This window comes from Fonsecaea erecta (genome assembly GCF_001651985.1).
Source record: "Fonsecaea erecta strain CBS 125763 chromosome Unknown Scaff7, whole genome shotgun sequence".
NCBI lineage: Eukaryota > Fungi > Ascomycota > Eurotiomycetes > Chaetothyriales > Herpotrichiellaceae > Fonsecaea > Fonsecaea erecta.
The window spans coordinates 1,794,455-1,811,967 of record NW_017387250.1 but is presented as its reverse complement, the minus strand read 5'-3'; the positions used below and the strand labels follow the sequence as shown (position 1 = coordinate 1,811,967).

The following is a 17,513-nucleotide window of genomic DNA, read 5'->3' as shown; positions in this document are numbered from 1 at the left end:
TGGTTCCCTGGCTCATATGGTGAACCTCGACCACAGCACGAGTCTGCTAAGTGAGGCGGAAATTGAGCAGGTGGTAGGGAGGTTTTGTTCGGAAGGGTCGGAGCTGGATGCAGCCTGGCTCCGATTGGTTGCCAAGCGACTAGGCCCGGAATGGAATCATGCTGCATCTGCGATTCTGTTGCTTTCGAGAATCTCCAAATTTTTATTGGATTTGGCATCCAACTTCGAACTGTTGTCTCTCTACCATATTACAAGCCATCAGTTGTCCTATTCCCCCTTTCCCTTTCCTCATCTCGAACTCGTCCAAGTGCTTTGCCCACCATGCAGCGCGCTCTCTCCTCCGCAGCTCGGTCCTCGTTGTCCTCTTCATCTCCATACTCTAGAGCAGCCGGACGAAGTCTCCAACAACTGCGCTTCGCTCACAAAGAGCTCAAGTTCGGAGTAGAGGGAAGAGCTCAGTTGCTCAAGGGTGTCGAGACTCTATCGAAGGCTGTTGCAACAACACTCGGTCCCAAGGGCCGCAATGTCCTCATCGAGTCGAGCTATGGCTCGCCCAAGATAACCAAAGGTGAGTGTCCATGAATCCCGCACCGCCACAAGCTCAAACTAAACGAAACAATCAGATGGTGTTACGGTCGCCAAAGCTGTCACCCTCCAAGACAAGTTCGAGAACCTCGGAGCCCGCCTGATCCAGGATGTCGCCTCAAAGACCAATGAAGTTGCTGGTGATGGCACTACAACCGCTACCGTGCTGGCGAGTGCCATCTTCTCGGAAACTGTCAAGAACGTCGCTGCCGGATGCAACCCTATGGACTTGAGAAGAGGCACACAGGCCGCTGTTGATGCAGTCGTCGACTTCTTGCAAAAGAACAAAAAGGACATTACCACCAGTGCCGAGATCGCCCAAGTTGCGACGATCTCTGCCAACGGTGATACACACGTCGGCAACCTCATCTCGAACGCGATGGAAAAGGTCGGCAAGGAGGGTGTGATTACGGTCAAGGAGGGCAAAACAATTGAAGACGAGCTCGAGGTTACCGAGGGCATGCGCTTCGACCGCGGCTTTACTTCCCCATACTTTATCACCGACACCAAGTCACAAAAGATCGAGTTTGAAAAGCCCTTGATCTTGCTCTCTGAGAAGAAAATTTCCGCTGTGCAAGACATCATCCCGGCCCTGGAGGCGTCTACCCAAATGCGCCGACCTCTTGTCATCATCGCCGAGGATATCGATGGCGAAGCATTGGCTGTGTGCATTCTCAACAAACTTCGAGGCCAACTTCAAGTGGCAGCAGTCAAGGCTCCCGGCTTTGGAGACAACCGCAAGAGCATCCTCGGTGATATTGGTATCCTGACCAACGCCACCGTCTTCACGGACGAACTGGACATCAAACTGGAAAAAGCCACGCCTGACATGCTGGGCTCGACCGGCAGCATCACCATCACCAAGGAAGACACCATCATCCTGAATGGGGAGGGTAGCAAAGACGCCATCGCCCAGCGATGCGAGCAGATCCGTGGCGTCATGGCCGATCCCTCGACCTCAGAATACGAGAAGGAGAAGCTTCAAGAGCGTCTTGCCAAGTTGTCTGGCGGTGTGGCCGTCATTAAAGTTGGTGGAGCTTCCGAGGTTGAGGTGGGCGAAAAGAAAGACCGTGTTGTTGACGCTCTAAATGCCACTCGTGCTGCCGTCGAAGAGGGTATCCTGCCCGGCGGTGGTACTGCGTTGATCAAGGCCGCTGCCAATGCCCTTGGCAGTGTTCAACCGTCCAACTTCGACCAACAGCTCGGTGTCAGCATTATCAAGAACGCCATCACGCGACCTGCTCGGAGAATCGTTGAAAACGCTGGACTAGAAGGTAGCGTCGTCGTCGGCAAGCTTATGGACGAATTCGGTTCCGACTTCAACAAGGGCTTCGACTCTGCTAGCGGACAGTATGTGGACATGTTGAGCAAGGGTATTGTCGATCCTCTCAAGGTCGTGCGCACGGCGCTCGTTGATGCCTCCGGTGTCGCCTCGCTCCTGGGTACCACGGAAGTTGCGATCGTGGAGGCTCCCGAAGAGAAGCCTGCAATGCCGATGGGCGGCGGTATGGGCGGCATGGGAGGCATGGGCGGATTCTAAGTCGGATGAGGAAAGCTATGTCCGACCCTCCTCGCTCTTGTTCCTGACACTTGCAATTCTTCCTGCGTTCCAGCGACCGCCATCCGCACCTTTGGTATAGCAGCAATCCGCAGCATCGCATCGTCGGAGCCTCCTCCCGCCCCCCTCACTCCTCCGATCAACCCGTCTTGAGAACTTCTTGGCTCAGTCTGAAGGAGATTTCGCTCGGAAAAAATGGGTCGACTTACCTCTTTGTATATTCTACGAAACTTGTTACATTACACTCCACTCAAGTTCGATATCTTGTCTATCTTACACATCAGATCTTTGCTCAAGGGGAGGGCATGGGGCCTAGAAAAAAAGAAGATGGAACAGCTACACTGCACAGATGCTGGGCGAGTGGAGTTGGTTGCGTGCCGGCGTGGGGATGGGCATGGAGATCGAGTAGCATGGCGATGCACCAGCTACTGTGGTTTGGCGTTGTATCATAGTTGTGGTTGTAGCCGTCCAGCTGTGCAGAAAGATACCAGTGTAATAAAACTGAAAATAATAAAGTCATCGAAAGTACAGATCCTACCAAAAGCGACAGATTGAGCTTACGAACAGACAAAAAGCAGTTGTTGGGCTCGTCCATCTTACGACGTATAACGCATCCGGCCAACAGCACAGCAGCTTTGAAATCACTACAGACCTTCCCGCGAACGAGCGGAGAGAGTTAGTCAGTGAGATCCTCTTTTGGTGAAACATATTGCCCTTTCCACGCGCCCCAGGGCGAGATCCACGATGTTTTCGTTGGATATGCCAGAAATTTCCACATCCGGACATTGGTGGTTGAGGGATGGAGGGAGGATTGTTTTGACACCAACCTGGACCTTCACTGCCTGGAAATGTCTAAAAGCAAAGTGTGGGAATTACCAACTCGTGAAATGTAAGTGAGTAATGGACTGTGCTTACAAACACCGGGATGAACACTGCGAGCTCTGGCAGCATTCGAGCTTGACCGCCAGCCTCAATTCCAAGGGGTACAAAGCAAGCCGTCATCTCGACTCTTCATATGCTACTCTGGCCCATTGTGGACGGCCAAGTTCTCCTTCGACAAACATTCTCAGCCGGTTGCTGTCCTGAAGGCACCTTACGCCTCTCCATCCGAATTTCCACTGGCCATGGCTGCTGCCACTGCCGAGACACAGGATGGCAATCCTCCAGGACACATCACCGGAACCATCCCCCAGCATCTCCCAAGGTATACCACGATAGCGACTTTCCCTCCTGGTGCCTTCCTCGAGAACCTCGCCGTACGTGGCGATGGCTCGATCCTCGCCTCGGATATGCTGAGTGGAAGTATCTGGTACATCAACCCCCATGCCGACGACGGGGACACGCAGGCAACCGTGGAGTTGGTCCACAAATTTGAACTCGAAGACCCTCCGACGGAGGAGCCATCAACGGGCAACACGGTCGAGGAGGACGGAGAAGAGAGTCATGGGTCCTATGCATCCACCCCAGCTGCGGAAGCCATCGTGGAATCCCCAACTCACCCGGACGTGTTCTATCTCTTCTCTGGCGTCCACGGCAAGAAGGGAACATGGTGGGTATATGAGCTGGACATGCGCTCCTTTGTCCCATCTTCGAACCGTCCAAAGACTACAACCACAGACGACCTGTCACATCAAGTAAAGGTTAGGCGCCTCGCACCAGTCCCCAGCGTGACGTGGCTCAATGGAGGCACCGCCATCCCGCACCCCTCACAGCCCTTGATCTTGATGGCCGAGTCATATCAAGGGTCATTGTACTCCTACAACGTCAAAACCCGAAACGTGGACCTCTGGCTCCAGCACACGCTGTTGGAAAAGATGACGACAAGACCGCCCTGGCCAGGCGTGAATGGAGTCAAGTACCACCACGACCGGATGGACGGCTGGGTCTATTTCACGAACTCGGACCGGGCAATTCTAGGACGGGTGAGGGTCAACCATCAAGGTGATGCGCCGACTGCTGCCCGCGACGGAAAGAGCGGGCAGGTTGTGATTGAGAGTCTTGTTAGCGGCTGTTGCGGCGACGACCTCTGCCTCGATGGAGACGGCAACGTCTACGTCGCCACGAACCCGATGAACAGCGTGCTGAAGTTCCCACAACTCGCGGCTCCGAGCGCCGTCCCAGGAGGAGGGAGACAAAATGCACAACCAGAACGTCAAGTCATTCTCGGCCTCCTCCTCCTCCACAGCCGTCCTCAGTTTTCGGCTGGAGAGGCGTCGTCATCACCACCGAAACCTGACTCGGGTTTCGAGGTCGACCAGGACACCACCGGTCCGACGGCGGTCGCCTTTGGAACGACGGCATCCGACAAGAAGGACCTCTACGTGGTCACGAACGGGGGGATAATCAATCCGCTCGACGGAATTGTCAGAGAGGCGCGAGTTCTGAGAGTACATCTGTGAGCCTTCGACGGGGGAGTGAGAACTCGGAGGTCGGTGTCGTGGTTGTTGGTCGAAGACACAACGGAAGTTCCAACAAGACGGCATGTTCCGTGTGCGTATTTATGCAGCAGCTGAACCGCTACTGTATGTCCTCGCGGCGCAGTAGCCAGGGCTGGCTGGTCCAAAACTTGGTAGCCAAGCAGGGACACCCTTTAGCAAAGGAGGGCCGACAGTGGCTGTGCTGTAAGCCAGTCAATAAACGGTCTTCAGGACTTCTCTCTTTCTTCTTGCGAGTCCTTATTTGTACCTAGAAGAGCGGCCCTGCAGTGCTGCCCACAGCGTCGTCAAACCATTTACCAATATCTGTCAATAATCCTCTTCTATACGTCTATCACTAATGTATTCATTCACCTCTCTTATGCGACGACGCCACAAGACTCGCTCATACAGACCCCCTTCCTCCTACTCATGCGCCTCGACCATCCCGATAGCTGCCAGATTCAGCCCGTGCCAATGCCGCTTGCCCCAAACAAACCAATAGCCCAGGGAGCAAAGGACCACAAAGGCATAAATGGGCAACGCGTAATTCATGTTCGTGCCCGTGACGGGCAGCGTCGTCGGGAAGGGCAACCAGACGGACAGATAGATGGTCCAGCACAGGGCGAAGATGTTGACGGGCGTGCGCCAGCCGTTCCACATGCGCCAGCCGCCATAGTTCACGACGGCCCCGCCGGCCTTGTCGGACAGACGCCCGGTCAGGCGGGCGTGCAGGATGCAGGAGATGGCGACGATGTAGGAGGTGTACAACCCCAGGGAGGAGAGGGCGGTGAAGGCACTGAAGGCGGTCCCGGTGGTGGATCCGATTTCAAAGAGCGAGAGCAAGCAGACGATGACGATGGGCAGCCAAGTGGCGTTCGTCGGGACGTGGCGTTTGCGGTCAATCTGTGCAACATTACATATCGGGCCAAGCTAGATATACCGGAAAGTATGAGAGGCCAAGGGGAGGTCGGGGAGCTGGGGAACTTACAACCGCAATCCACCGCGGTAGAGCTCCATCCCGGGCCCATGCCCAGGTGATGCGTGAGACCGAAGCGACGCTGGCAGCGACCACGAAGTAGGTGATGATAATCAGCCCAGAAATCATGGCGTTTGCGGCCGCCATTGAACCCGTCGCGTTCCGGCAGATGGGGATGATGGGATAGGACGCGTCCAGGGCGTCGTCGAGGTTGCCCAAGCAGTAGAGCAGGGTCAGGATGATGCTGAACGCCATGACGCCGTTGATCACGATGGTCAAGACCATGGCGCGTGGAACGGCGTGTTTCGCTCGACGGACTTCTTCAGACATGTGAACGACGCCATCGAATCCTTCAGAGCCCTTGTCAGGAGTAACCTTCGAAGACGAAGGGGGAATGGCGTCATCTTGCAAACAATAACTGACCGATAAAGCCCCAGGCGGGCACCAGCATGCCCAGGTTGAAGGCGACGAAGCTGCTCCGGTCCCAGCCGGACAAGATCGAGTCGCTGAAGAAGACGAAGTGGGAGTCGTGCTTGGGTGCCAGGGCGGCCAGCACCACGACGAAGACGACGAACAGGATGACGTGCAGGATGCCCGACGCCAGTTCCAGCCAGGGCACAAGCCAAAACGTGTATGTGTTGATGAGGCCGCAGCTGATTAGCAGCGCCCACATGATGAACGTCAGATGCCACCGTTCGGCAGTGTACCCAGGCACGTTCTCTGCGATCAGGGCTTGCAACAGGGCAGCTTCGCCAGAGGTGCTGCCGGCGAGAGTGGACACCCAGGCGAACCAGGTCACCCAACCTATGCTCGTGTGAACAACACGGGAGCTCAATGCACAGCCGTCAATGGATGTAAAGGCACACCTTGCATCCAGGTGATGAACTTCCTCGAGCCGTCGGGCGCCATTATATGTGTCCAATGGTACTGAGCCCCAGCTATGGGGAGAATCGAGCCCAGTTCGGCCATCGAGTACGCCTGGGCAAGAGAGCCGATGATAACTGCAACATAGCCCCAGATGAGCGATTGCGGGCCGCCATTCCAGAAAGTGGCAGAGATGTTACTGTCCCGAAACATATCAGACGGTGACCCTCATATGGGAAACCACAGAGGGGGAGAACGAGAGAGACAGACATGGCCATGACTTCCCAGGACTCCATGAAGGTCAACGAGAAGGCGAGAAGCTGGGCGAAACTGAACAGTCGCTAGGATCGACGAGTAAGCGATTTCCTGAATTAAATGGCTGGCTATTGCACAGTGAGGCAAATGTCCTTACCCTCAGGGACGTACCATCGCCATCGACCGTTGCGGTTGGATACGCTTGCACGACGTTCTTCTCCGAATACCCCGGCGTCTTTGCATCGAGAGTGCTGGAGTCGCCCGAGTGCGCCCCAGGCTCAATCGTCTCGAGGACGTCTGTTTTCTTGGAGTCTGCCATATTGGATGATCCCGTTCTCAGACGGGAGATGGCAGCAGCGAGGTCGATGTGAAGAGACTGACGGGAAACCAAAAGAAGAGGTTGTTGACTCAAGCAATGTCAACTTGCGGGAGATGGCCGATCATACCTCTCTCTCTCAAGCACCAGGCCACCTCTCAGATGATATGGAGTCGATAGTCGGGCATTCGACGAAATGAGCCTGGCCTGCATGCCCTGGCGGCAGTTGAGTTTTCCGAGGAGGGGCATATTCCGCCAAAAGAACGGAAACAAACAAAGGACTCCTTGGACATGCCATCCTCGCCAAGCAGACGGCGTGCGAAACGCAAGGCAGAAGTAGACCATTGATACACTCGCAGATAGGGGGATCGTTGCAGAGCTATCGAGGGTCGCAGCGGCGGAGGACGAATGGAGTCGCAAGCTGCCCAATCATGGCTGGACAGAGTATCAGATTGGGGCCACAGTAGGATTCACACCCTGGTTGATAAAGCGTACTTATAGTTGTCTCATTCCGGGGCCATCCAGGTTGATCGACGTATGTACATACTCGTACGTGGTCGATCATTATCGGAGGAAACGAAACACCAACCAAGATAAAGTACGGACGGGCGCCGCCGTGAGCCGGGACTATATAGAGTTCAATCTAGAGGGCGGTAGGTTCGTATTAGGTCTGTCTGTAACTGACTGTATGTCTTTCAGTGCTGGGAGCCTAGCTGGGCGCTGAGACGCCCTCTGCCTTTACCAGGCCTCGCTTAGAAGATCTCTTCCCTTTGGCTCTGTAGCTATGAACAGATTGCTAAGGGGCAGGACGAGATTTTCGTTGGCAACTGAGTAGACCCGTGCATATCCACCGTCACCAATCCCCAAGCTGCAAAGCCTCCCAAGCTCATCGGCCTCGTGCAGGAGATTTGCAACTCCTGAACAGTCCAAGTCTTCTGTCCCTCTTCTCCGGGTGATCGGTACTGTATCTCGTCGGGAGCAATTCTAGAGCTCAAGCAGACTTCTACCTGTCATCTCGACATCCAGGGAGGCAAAGAATCGATCTCTGGACTGTCGGTCAAGGGAGATCATCCTCATCCATCGACGTTGTCTCCCACCCGAGGCTGGCTTCAAGCTCGTCAAGCAGCGCAGAACCTGTCCATTCTTAGCACGATCGATAATTCTGACGAACACGTCATTTTACCATAACGGCGAGCGGCAGCGCTCCCATCGCTTCCATCGCTTCCGTCATTGTCATCGTCTTCATCTTCTTCTTTGATATTGAGGAGAGCCGCGGGTGCTGCTGTATTATTGACCCCTGTAGCAGAATCCGCGACTTGAACCGCCTCATCGGTTGATATAATTCGTGCTTTCTTCGTCTGCCGCCCTGCCGTGCTCATGTCTTCGGTCCTCTCCCGCTTCCTCTTCTTCCGGTCTCGTCGAAGCTGTCCTTGCTCGTCGGTTGCGTGGGGACACCCAAGCTGTCGGGCGAGCTTCTTGCTCAGACATATCTGGTGATACAAGCGGCTGTGGGAGAGAGACCGATGATGCGGTTAGACATATAAACACCACCGGAAAGTACCACGCAATGGCCCAGGGGTGAAACTTGCAAGAGCGATTCGACGTCAGTGTTCATATCCTTGGCTATCTCCCGGAAAGTCTCGTTCTTGAAATCCATATTCATGCTGCGTAGGAGCTTTAGCATCAAGAGGCACGTCTTCTTGAGCGGTGCCGAGCCTTTGCAGAAGCAGTCTTCAGCAGACTCGGCCATGGTGGGCGCAGCGACGTTTGGATTTATTTTTTCAATGGCCCTTGAATGGCGAAGTGGTTGAGACTGATTTGATATATGCAAATGTCAAAAACAAGACGCAGATGGTGGCAATATCTGAGTCGAGAAGGCTGATCAAGTGAAAGGCAGAGGAGACGTGCACAATCTAGAGTAGGAAATACCGCGGGGTGATGAGTTGCAAGGCAAAGCTCAATGGACTTGGATTCATAGCAACTTCACCTTCCCGTCCATTTGTTCATAAAATCAGATGATAATGTCAAGGTCCAAGCAACTTCAAGGTTGGTTCAATTCACGAGGATGGCCGTCCTCGACGTTCTGGACTGGATCCCCTGCTGACTTTATCTGTCTGTTTCCCTGATTCAATGCGTCCGTTTGGAGCTCTGCATCTCAACTCATCTGCAGCGCACCGTCAAACATCATCATCTTGAGGATCGAAACACCGTAACTAAGAAAAACATCTCAATTCTTGCGGTGTAGAGGACGGTATCCATGAACATGGCCTTTACGTAGCCTCTCATGGCCCTGGGGCACGGCGAGTCTACCACCATGGACGTCTAGTCTACCACCACAACCGCCCAGAGTCTATCATGTGAACATCCGAGTCTATCACCACGAACCCCTGGAGTCCATTACTATGCGTGTTCAGTAGGCGGACAAGACAGGCCAGATTACGAAAGACCAACGGGGGAAATTTTGATCTCAGGAATAAAAGTAGGATTGTTCAATGTACAAGTTTCCTGCTCCTCTCTCGCAGTCTTCGACTTCTAACTTCTTCACTTCCGCTTCCGCTTTTGACACCAAGGACTCGATGTAATGCTCTTTGGCCAAAGCCCGTTTTGCTCTTACATCACAATCTCGTTCCCGGTTTCTCTCCGATCTTCGAGCCGAGAAATTACGACTTCTCCAACTCTGCCAAAATCTTCTCGCCCTTGGCCCTTGCGCTCTCAAAGTCGCCCACCATGTAGAAAGCACCTTCGGGGAGGTCATCACCCTCACCGTTGATGATCTTCTGGAAGCTGCTAATCGTGTCCTTCAGATCCACAAGCTTGCCTTCGATACCAGTAAACACTTGGGCGACGGTGAAGGGTTGCGACAGGAAACGCTGCAGTTTGCGGGCTCGTTCGACGGTCAGCTTGTCGGCTTCCGAAAGTTCGTCCATACCCAAAATGGCAATGATATCCTGGAGAGACTTGTATTCTTGCAACATCTGCTGGACGCGGGAGGCAGTGTCATAATGCTCTTGTCCGACGACACGGGGATCCAACATGCGGGATTTCGAGTCGAGGGGGTCGACAGCAGGGTAGATACCCAGTTCGGAAATACCACGAGACAACACGGTGGTGGCGTCCAAGTGAGCGAAGGTCGTCGCAGGCGCAGGATCAGTCAAATCGTCAGCGGGCACGTACACGGCCTGCACCGAAGTGATGGATCCTTTCTGAGTGGTGGTGATACGTTCCTGCATGGCACCCATGTCGACGGCGAGGGTAGGTTGGTAACCCACAGCAGATGGGATACGACCAAGCAAAGCAGACACCTCGGAACCGGCTTGGGTGAATCGGAAAATGTTGTCGATGAAAAGCAACACTGCCACCAGAGTCAGCGGAATACCCTCCATATCGCCCACATGCTCAGATCCTTACCATCCTGCCCTTCTTCGTCGCGGAAAAACTCAGCCACAGTTAAACTGTGCAAGTGAATGTCAGTATATGATATAACATCTGGCATACTCCAGTCGAATATCAGGGGTGTTGATAGAATTGGGCGGGGCGGGGATCACGTGGCCATATCCGGAGGTGATTAGGTAATCCGTGGTATGTCCGGAATGGGGAAATAGGCTCAAGAAGGGAAGGAGCAACTCACCCAGTCAAGGCGACACGAGCGCGAGCCCCAGGAGGTTCGTTCATCTGACCAAACACCAGAGCGACCTTGGATTCGCCATCGAGCTGAATGACCGAAGTTTCCTGCATTTCGTGGTACAGATCGTTACCTTCACGAGTTCGCTCACCGACACCAGTGAAGACGGAGTAACCACCGTGGGCTTTGGCGATGTTGTTCTAGAATAGTTAGTCATGAAATCGTGCATATGCGCAGATATACTCACGATCAACTCCTGAATAAACACAGTTTTGCCGACACCTGCACCACCGAAGAGACCAATCTTTCCACCACGGGCGTAAGGAGCCAACAAGTCGACGACCTTGATGCCGGTAACCAAGACCTCGGCGGACGTGGCTTGCTCGATGAACTCAGGAGGATCGGCGTGAATTGGGGCAAACTTGGTGGCTTTGATGGGACCTCTTTCATCAATCGGGTCACCGGTGACGTTCATGATGCGACCCAAAGTGCCAGGGCCGACTGGGATCTTGATCGGAGAGCCAGTATCGGTAGCTTTATTTCCTCGGACGAGACCCTCGGTACCTCGAATCTAAAGTCAGACTTTGGACGATTTGGTGCGAGGGAATCTCTCATACCATCCATAGCAATACATCTCACAACACTCTCACCCAAATGTTGCTATTAACCATCAGTCACCATGTTCTAGCAAGAATCTCATCTTATATATTCGTACCGCGACTTCCAAAACAAGCTTCTGTCCGTTGTTATCCGTTTCTAGGGCATTGAGGATGGGAGGGAGTTGTTCGGTATCAAATTTGACTGCAGGATAACTATCAGCTTGGTCCACCAGTCCATGTTTCGCTTGTGTGTGATGATTGTCGAGCTTTGTGGGAGCTCAATGGGCGCAACAAGTGAATTTTTTTTTTTCTCGTACCGTCAACGACAGCTCCAATGACCTGATGGATCTTCCCGTCTCTTGCAGAGTCCGTCGAGGCCCATCGCTGTGCAATAGCTGGAGCAGCCTGTTTCCGTAGGGGCTCGAAGGCGCGTCGGGAGATGGAAGGTCGAGCAAGGGCAGACCTGCCCAAGCTACGGGCGATGCCGCTGTTTCATCAGTGTCAGTAACCGGGTGCAAAAGTATTCCAGGAGCTGTGCAAGTGTATGGTGAGGAGCTCACGAACCTCTTGAGCATGCTGACGGATGGACGAGAAGGTGAAGATGAAAAGGTAGAGAGGAGAGTTGGTGTGGGATCAGGAGCAAAAGTGAAGAAACTTGAAGTCAGGAATCAAAGTTGCTGTTCATTGAGCTCGGTTCTGCGCTATGCCTAATCGGGGACCTCCATTAGACCCCGGCAAGGCCCGGCCTTCTAGTATGTGCCTCGTCAATTTTCGAGAGCCACCATCATCACATCAAATCCGTCCCAGGTACGGCAATCGTAGAAATATTAGGGCTCTACGAGAGTCTGGAGCAGCTGGAAATACAATAATCTCAAAGGGAACAGCTTTGTGCTATCGGTTTCAGTCACCGTCCGTGTTAAAATCTATGTACAGTTTCACGAACCAGAAAGCGCCTGAAAAGCAGTTGGCAAGGAAGGTTGTTTTTTTCTTCTTTTTGTATTCACAAAAACACAATGAGATCCCTGCTTTCTGGGGATACTAGTCACAGTACAAAAACCACCATATGCACTGGTGGAAGCCCGCGTGTCTTTAACCCCCCTCACGCCGTCATCGGTTACTCGTCTGGCTCAAGCTTGATACCCTGAGCCTTAGCAGACTTGCTTTGAACGAAGCCTGGACCGGTGTATCCTTCACTGCTGATACCATACATAGGGTTGCTCCTCTCGGACTGTAGATGGATATGTCAGCTCGGGTCTTGACGACAAAGGTAAAAGCTTTGTGAGGCCGGTCTGAACTCCGTGGCAACCGCGCAGCAAAATTGACTGACCTTGAGATATTCGTTGGTAGCCTCCTGCCATTCTTTGGTCATGGTTCGTGGAGGCGGTCTTGCCATGGAGTGGATGAGCATGAATGTAGCCAACGAAATTCCAATGCCAACTGCGGTGTAAAGCCACACTTTGGTCCATTCACCCGGCGCTGCCTCAGCACGGGGTCCATGAGGTCCAAATGCAATCCACCATGCTGTTCCTGTCTCAGTAAGAAGTTCTCTAGCTATGTCTCATTCTTCCAAGTAGGACAGCAGCAGGGATCCGAGCTTGATCAAGCATATCATCTCCGTGCCGCGTTCCTCCGGGGAAACACGGGACCGGTACATACCAGCTTTCTTCTCCTGCAGAGTCATCTCGTTCCAATCAACCTTCATACGATCTCTCAATTGCATCCATAGCTCGGCTTGCTCTTGTGGCGGCATTGCTTCCCATCTCTTCTCAATTCCGGCCAGGGTAGGGTTGGAAATGGCGTGAGCAGATCGCATCTGAGACTGGCTAGTCATGGGAGGGAGCTGTTGGGTAGCTGCAAAAGTGGGAGCCAAAGACTGCGCCGAGGATCGGAAGCATCGAACGGCAGGAGAGGAGGTAATTCGCGTGCATGCTGTCGAGGTGCTGGTCGAAGCACGAGCTGCACGGGGTAAGGAGCGGAGATACATCTTGCTGGAAGGTTTTGAAAATTCGATCAATACATACGAAAATCGACCGTTGAATACCCTGCCAAAGCCTGGAGCTCGGCGGCCGCTGTCGTAGCAGGTTGCTTGTGGGTTGAACCTGGTAGATGCGAGAACGATTGTCTGAGGTTGTTGGTTCGAGATCAAGTTCAATCACAACTGCAGAGGATTCGCTAGCTTCCTAGTCTTGGCACTGGGTAAAATTACCGCAGCATCACCCCACAGCCATCCTCCTACCGTCTCGCCGTGTATGCGAGCCGGGACAGATACCAACAAATACATAGGTGACTCTTTGAGTGTCATCAATTGTGCAGCTTCACGGCCTCAATCACACGGGACCAGCATTTGTATACAGACATGGATAGACTTACTGAGGTACGATGTGGCATCGCTGCTGGTCGCGCCACGGTACGCCGGAATACCAAAATTACGATTACCATCAGCCAAAGGATGAAGCGGTTGGTACGCAGCACAGAAGTCGGACTAATTGAGTTGTTTGTGCGCACAATATCGCGTGAGAGACATGCAAAGATGTGTATATGCAGTAAAAGGGAGGCAATCGAGCTGAACCAGCACATGTTGAGAAAAACCGGTGTCAGTCATACGGTCCTTCCACTCGCTGGAGACCGCACCAAGTTCAGAAGGACTCGAAGTTTTGAGACAGGAGAAAATGCTTCGAATTTTGCTTCGAGACGGTCTATCTCGGTCGTTCAACGTTGCAGTGTTCTATCTTCGTCACAGCATCAAATATCGGGCGTGCTCCAACGGCTCAACCTGTTTGCCATGCTCGGCTCGCCGGAGATGTGCCCTTTCGTCCAGGTATTGCACGACCAACATGGATCTTGTGCTAAGGGTGTTCTGTTGCTGGAACGTCGAAGTGTTGTCCAACCGCTTCCACTGTCGATTTGCTCTTAGACTGTCCCTTTGCCTTTGCTAGCTTCCTTGAGCAGGTCGGCCCACTCCAACTCGCCAGGGTCGTTTGCTTGCCAGTTCATGGCAATCCCATTGAGGGCGTTCTTCAAGGTCTCGCGAGAGCTGGCATACACCATGCGGGACTGGGAGGAAACTATCAGCCATGGGTATCTCCCGGAAAGGGCAGGTTCGGACATACCTTGACACCGGTGTTGTCCTGGTTGATGTAGGTGATGAATGCAATCTTGGACCTTGGGGTTCACTTCAGTACATATCCGTGAGGCTGACATGGTGACCATTGGGTAAACTATACCTCTTGCCTTCACCGCCCTCAAGCTCGAATTCGACGTCGTAAATGGCGTACGAAGGACGGTCCTTTCCATTGGCCTCCTTCTTGGCAATGAGTTTCTCTCTGAAAGCGTCGTAGTCCGACTCGCTGCCGACTTCGTCTACCACGATTTCTTTCTGATCATCGGAGATCTTGTAGATGATGTACTTGGGACCGCCGCGGCCGAGTTTCAAATCATTGAACTTTGAGACGCAGTCGGGATTAACGGACAGGCTAATGAGACCAAGGCATTAGAAGGACACGGCGTCGCGCAGGGGACGAACGGTCGTTCGAGGCAGTTGGAGTAGACGCACCCAGACACAGGCTACAAGGCGAGGGTTAGTTGAAGCGGAATTCCAGGATGGATACAAGCACACACCATGATTGCTTCTTTGGGTTCCAGATATCTATGCGACTCGGTTTGAAGCTGATATTGTGGTCAGTTTCGGCAGAGAATGAGAAGGGCGCTTGGAGAGATGGGGGCGCGAAGGAGCAAAGATAGGAAGATGAGGATTCGGACAGGCACCGGCGATCAGAGGCGATCAGAGGCGACCCAAGAGACAGGCTTACGTACCTTGCGGGAAGATGGTGATGCAAGCCTGGACAATGCAACTCAAAAGAAAGTCCAGATTGCGTGTAGGGCAGGTAGAGGAGAAGGGAGTGTTTGGTGGGATGGGAACAATAATGGGACGCAGTGACAGCAAAAAGAGCAGAATCAATGGTGGGGTCCAGATTCAGTACCTCGTATTATTATTACTGCGTACGCGCCTGAACGAGGGGCTCATGGGCTCACTACATAGGCTCACCAGGCTCACCAGGCTCCTCCGGTTTGGGGACCAGTCAGTGGTTGTCGGGCGAACGCCCAGGAAGTCAGCCTAGTGGGCACTCGCGTCTTTTCTCTCACCGATATTATTACTTCATACTGTTCTGGCCATCGCTTTGTGGCTGATGAGGTGCCAGGGCCTTTTCTCGCCATTCATTCATCATGTTATGTACCACAAAAATATATCTGCCGTCTCGATCCGTGAGCCATGTCCACGATTACGAATCTGCCAGATGTCTCTGCACGTTGTTCTTGGATCTGCCATTGGTCACCACACCGATGGTCAGCCGCCTTCCTACCGGCTAATTCCTCGCTGGCTGTAAGTGAGCATGCGACGCATTCAGGCAACGATTTGTTTAGTATGATCAGGAAACATGGCACTTTTGCAGTGGTTAGTGGACCGGTTTACTTGACAACTACAGTGTGACACTTCGAGTGATTGCCTACAAAGATACAGTATGGGCCAGGCGTCTGGGGTCTACAGACACTTTGCCGTTCAGAGCACCGTATCCCGGTATGACTTGCATGACACTGGGGTAAATTGTTTGTGCCTTGGGTCTCTTATTTCAGAATTGGTTCTTGCACAAAATCTTCATTGCGTGTTGAGCCCCACGGCCTCTTGGTCAATCTACGCCTGTTCAACGATGAACGCTTCAACAAGGCAACAATGAAAGCTGTGAGTGTTCAACACTCCTGATGAGTAAAAGGCCGGCAGACAGGGAGACGCCTTATCAGACATGGAGGTCAAGTGCGTGGTGATCCCTACACATGTCTCAGGCTCAGAAACGTGGTATATGTTGATATGCGATCAGTACGGTTACCAAGGGATATTGTTGATTGAAGGATTGAGGTCTATCACAGCAAACAAGGTGGTTAGACCAACCGTGTCAACGACGAGCAGGGATTCTGGTAATATGAGCCCCGTGAGTTCGACATACGGTCGGTGAGAGACACAGAGAGTCGTGGCACAAGAATCAAAATCCGTTGCCTTCCTCCCTCCCTCCTTTTCCCTTTTACTTGATCGTTCTCACTCACTCCCTCACATCTCTACCCTTTCTCCCTCATTCACTGACCATTCAACTAAATTGAAGCCTGCCGTCGCCAGGTCGCCGAAGAAAACCTCCAACCCCCGTATTCAACCATGTCGTACCCCTGGAATGATGCCTCCGAAAAACTCCTGCTGTTGAGCATGATCGACAACTCCTCTGGAGCTGGAGCCAGATACGAACAGGCTGCTAGGATAATCGGTGGTGGAGTTACTGCGTCAGCCTGTCGGTCAGTTCACTCTCTTGCTAGAAAATCTTCACCCTTTTTTTGAGACCTGTAAATTCACTTCTCCCCTACCCTCTACTCCTTTACATGTCCCGTGTCGCTTTCAGCCCGGTTTACCTTCTTCTCCTGGTTGAACACAATCGGACCTTGAGAAATTACATTTCGTTGGCCTTAAAATGTCTTCACATCACATCTTCTTGTTGTTCAACACCATCAGCTCTCAAGCACTTCTCTATTTTAAACACGATCCACACAGACTGTCGCCCCATCCTTTCATTACCTCAAAGTCTTCACGATGCCTTTCAAGTGGGATGCTGCTTCCGAGCGAAACCTGCTCCTCTTTGCTATCGCAGAGATGACTTCACCAGCGACTTCGATCTGGGCCAAGGTTGCTGAGAGACTTGGTAATGATCTCAATGCGAATGCTTGCAGGTATCATCATCCCTCACTGCCATTCAATGATGTTCTCTTTCGCATTTTACTCACTTTCAAAGCTTGGTTATTTTGGGTCTCAGACCATCGTTGCTGACTCTCAAATTCACAGCCAAAAATTCTACAAGTTGAAGAAAGACAGCGGACGGATCCTTCACCAGGGCGACGCTACTGTCAGCGGTGATTCAGCCACGCTAGTCAAGGAAGCTAAGACCCCAAAGACCCCTACCAGCAAGGCCACACCTGTTCGAAAGCGAAAGGCCGCGGATGCGGACGATGGAGAAGACGTCAAACCTTCCATCAAGCGCAAGAAGAATGCCAAGAAAGACGTTCCATCTGTTCCAGAGGTCAAGGAGGAGGTCCAGGATGAGGAAGACAACATCGTCAAGACCGAGGAACGCAACGACGACTGACTGAAATAGCTCAGTTTACAGTCCGGTATGTTCGGCCTGTTCCATTCAATTGCCCTCCTGCTGACCATCTTCCAGGCTCGCAACTTCCAATAAACAGTTCTACAACAATCCTATTCACTCACAGTATGCCTGGAGAAGCAGC

General features: G+C 52.8%; 8 protein-coding genes across 8 annotated transcripts; 3 read left to right on the top strand and 5 right to left on the bottom strand.

Moving 5' to 3' along the window:
* Positions 1-321: 321 nt before the first annotated feature.
* Positions 322-2,125, top strand: AYL99_08522 (hsp60-like protein; the record flags this gene model as incomplete). The annotated part of the gene is made up of 2 exons (XM_018840030.1): positions 322-568; positions 624-2,125. The coding sequence occupies 2 exons, from the start codon at positions 322-324 to the stop codon at positions 2,123-2,125; spliced, it is 1,749 nt and encodes a 582-aa protein (XP_018691151.1).
* Positions 2,126-3,267: 1,142 nt separating this feature from the next.
* Positions 3,268-4,542, top strand: AYL99_08521 (hypothetical protein; the record flags this gene model as incomplete). Its single annotated transcript, XM_018840029.1, has 1 exon — positions 3,268-4,542. One exon carries the CDS (start codon positions 3,268-3,270, stop codon positions 4,540-4,542), a length of 1,275 nt encoding a protein of 424 aa, XP_018691150.1.
* A 441-nt stretch (positions 4,543-4,983) lies between these two features.
* Positions 4,984-6,974, bottom strand: AYL99_08520 (hypothetical protein; the record flags this gene model as incomplete). Its single annotated transcript, XM_018840028.1, has 6 exons — positions 4,984-5,463; positions 5,549-5,886; positions 5,960-6,340; positions 6,403-6,599; positions 6,671-6,741; positions 6,813-6,974. The coding sequence occupies 6 exons, from the start codon at positions 6,972-6,974 to the stop codon at positions 4,984-4,986; spliced, it is 1,629 nt and encodes a 542-aa protein (XP_018691149.1).
* A 1,054-nt stretch (positions 6,975-8,028) lies between these two features.
* On the bottom strand, positions 8,029-8,721 carry AYL99_08519 (hypothetical protein; the record flags this gene model as incomplete). Its single annotated transcript, XM_018840027.1, has 3 exons — positions 8,029-8,105; positions 8,155-8,461; positions 8,533-8,721. 3 exons carry the CDS (start codon positions 8,719-8,721, stop codon positions 8,029-8,031), a joined length of 573 nt encoding a protein of 190 aa, XP_018691148.1.
* Positions 8,722-9,631: 910 nt separating this feature from the next.
* Positions 9,632-11,767, bottom strand: AYL99_08518 (ATP synthase subunit beta, mitochondrial; the record flags this gene model as incomplete). Its single annotated transcript, XM_018840026.1, has 8 exons — positions 9,632-10,323; positions 10,380-10,423; positions 10,600-10,793; positions 10,841-11,157; positions 11,211-11,253; positions 11,309-11,394; positions 11,510-11,679; positions 11,757-11,767. 8 exons carry the CDS (start codon positions 11,765-11,767, stop codon positions 9,632-9,634), a joined length of 1,557 nt encoding a protein of 518 aa, XP_018691147.1.
* A 539-nt stretch (positions 11,768-12,306) lies between these two features.
* Positions 12,307-13,023, bottom strand: AYL99_08517 (cytochrome c oxidase subunit IV; the record flags this gene model as incomplete). Its single annotated transcript, XM_018840025.1, has 3 exons — positions 12,307-12,420; positions 12,520-12,713; positions 12,849-13,023. 3 exons carry the CDS (start codon positions 13,021-13,023, stop codon positions 12,307-12,309), a joined length of 483 nt encoding a protein of 160 aa, XP_018691146.1.
* A 1,079-nt stretch (positions 13,024-14,102) lies between these two features.
* AYL99_08516 (hypothetical protein) lies at positions 14,103-14,813 on the bottom strand (the record flags this gene model as incomplete). Its single annotated transcript, XM_018840024.1, has 5 exons — positions 14,103-14,246; positions 14,303-14,354; positions 14,417-14,665; positions 14,746-14,756; positions 14,811-14,813. The coding sequence occupies 5 exons, from the start codon at positions 14,811-14,813 to the stop codon at positions 14,103-14,105; spliced, it is 459 nt and encodes a 152-aa protein (XP_018691145.1).
* A 2,008-nt stretch (positions 14,814-16,821) lies between these two features.
* AYL99_08515 (hypothetical protein) lies at positions 16,822-17,371 on the top strand (the record flags this gene model as incomplete). Its single annotated transcript, XM_018840023.1, has 2 exons — positions 16,822-16,958; positions 17,071-17,371. The coding sequence occupies 2 exons, from the start codon at positions 16,822-16,824 to the stop codon at positions 17,369-17,371; spliced, it is 438 nt and encodes a 145-aa protein (XP_018691144.1).
* Positions 17,372-17,513: the final 142 nt, after the last annotated feature.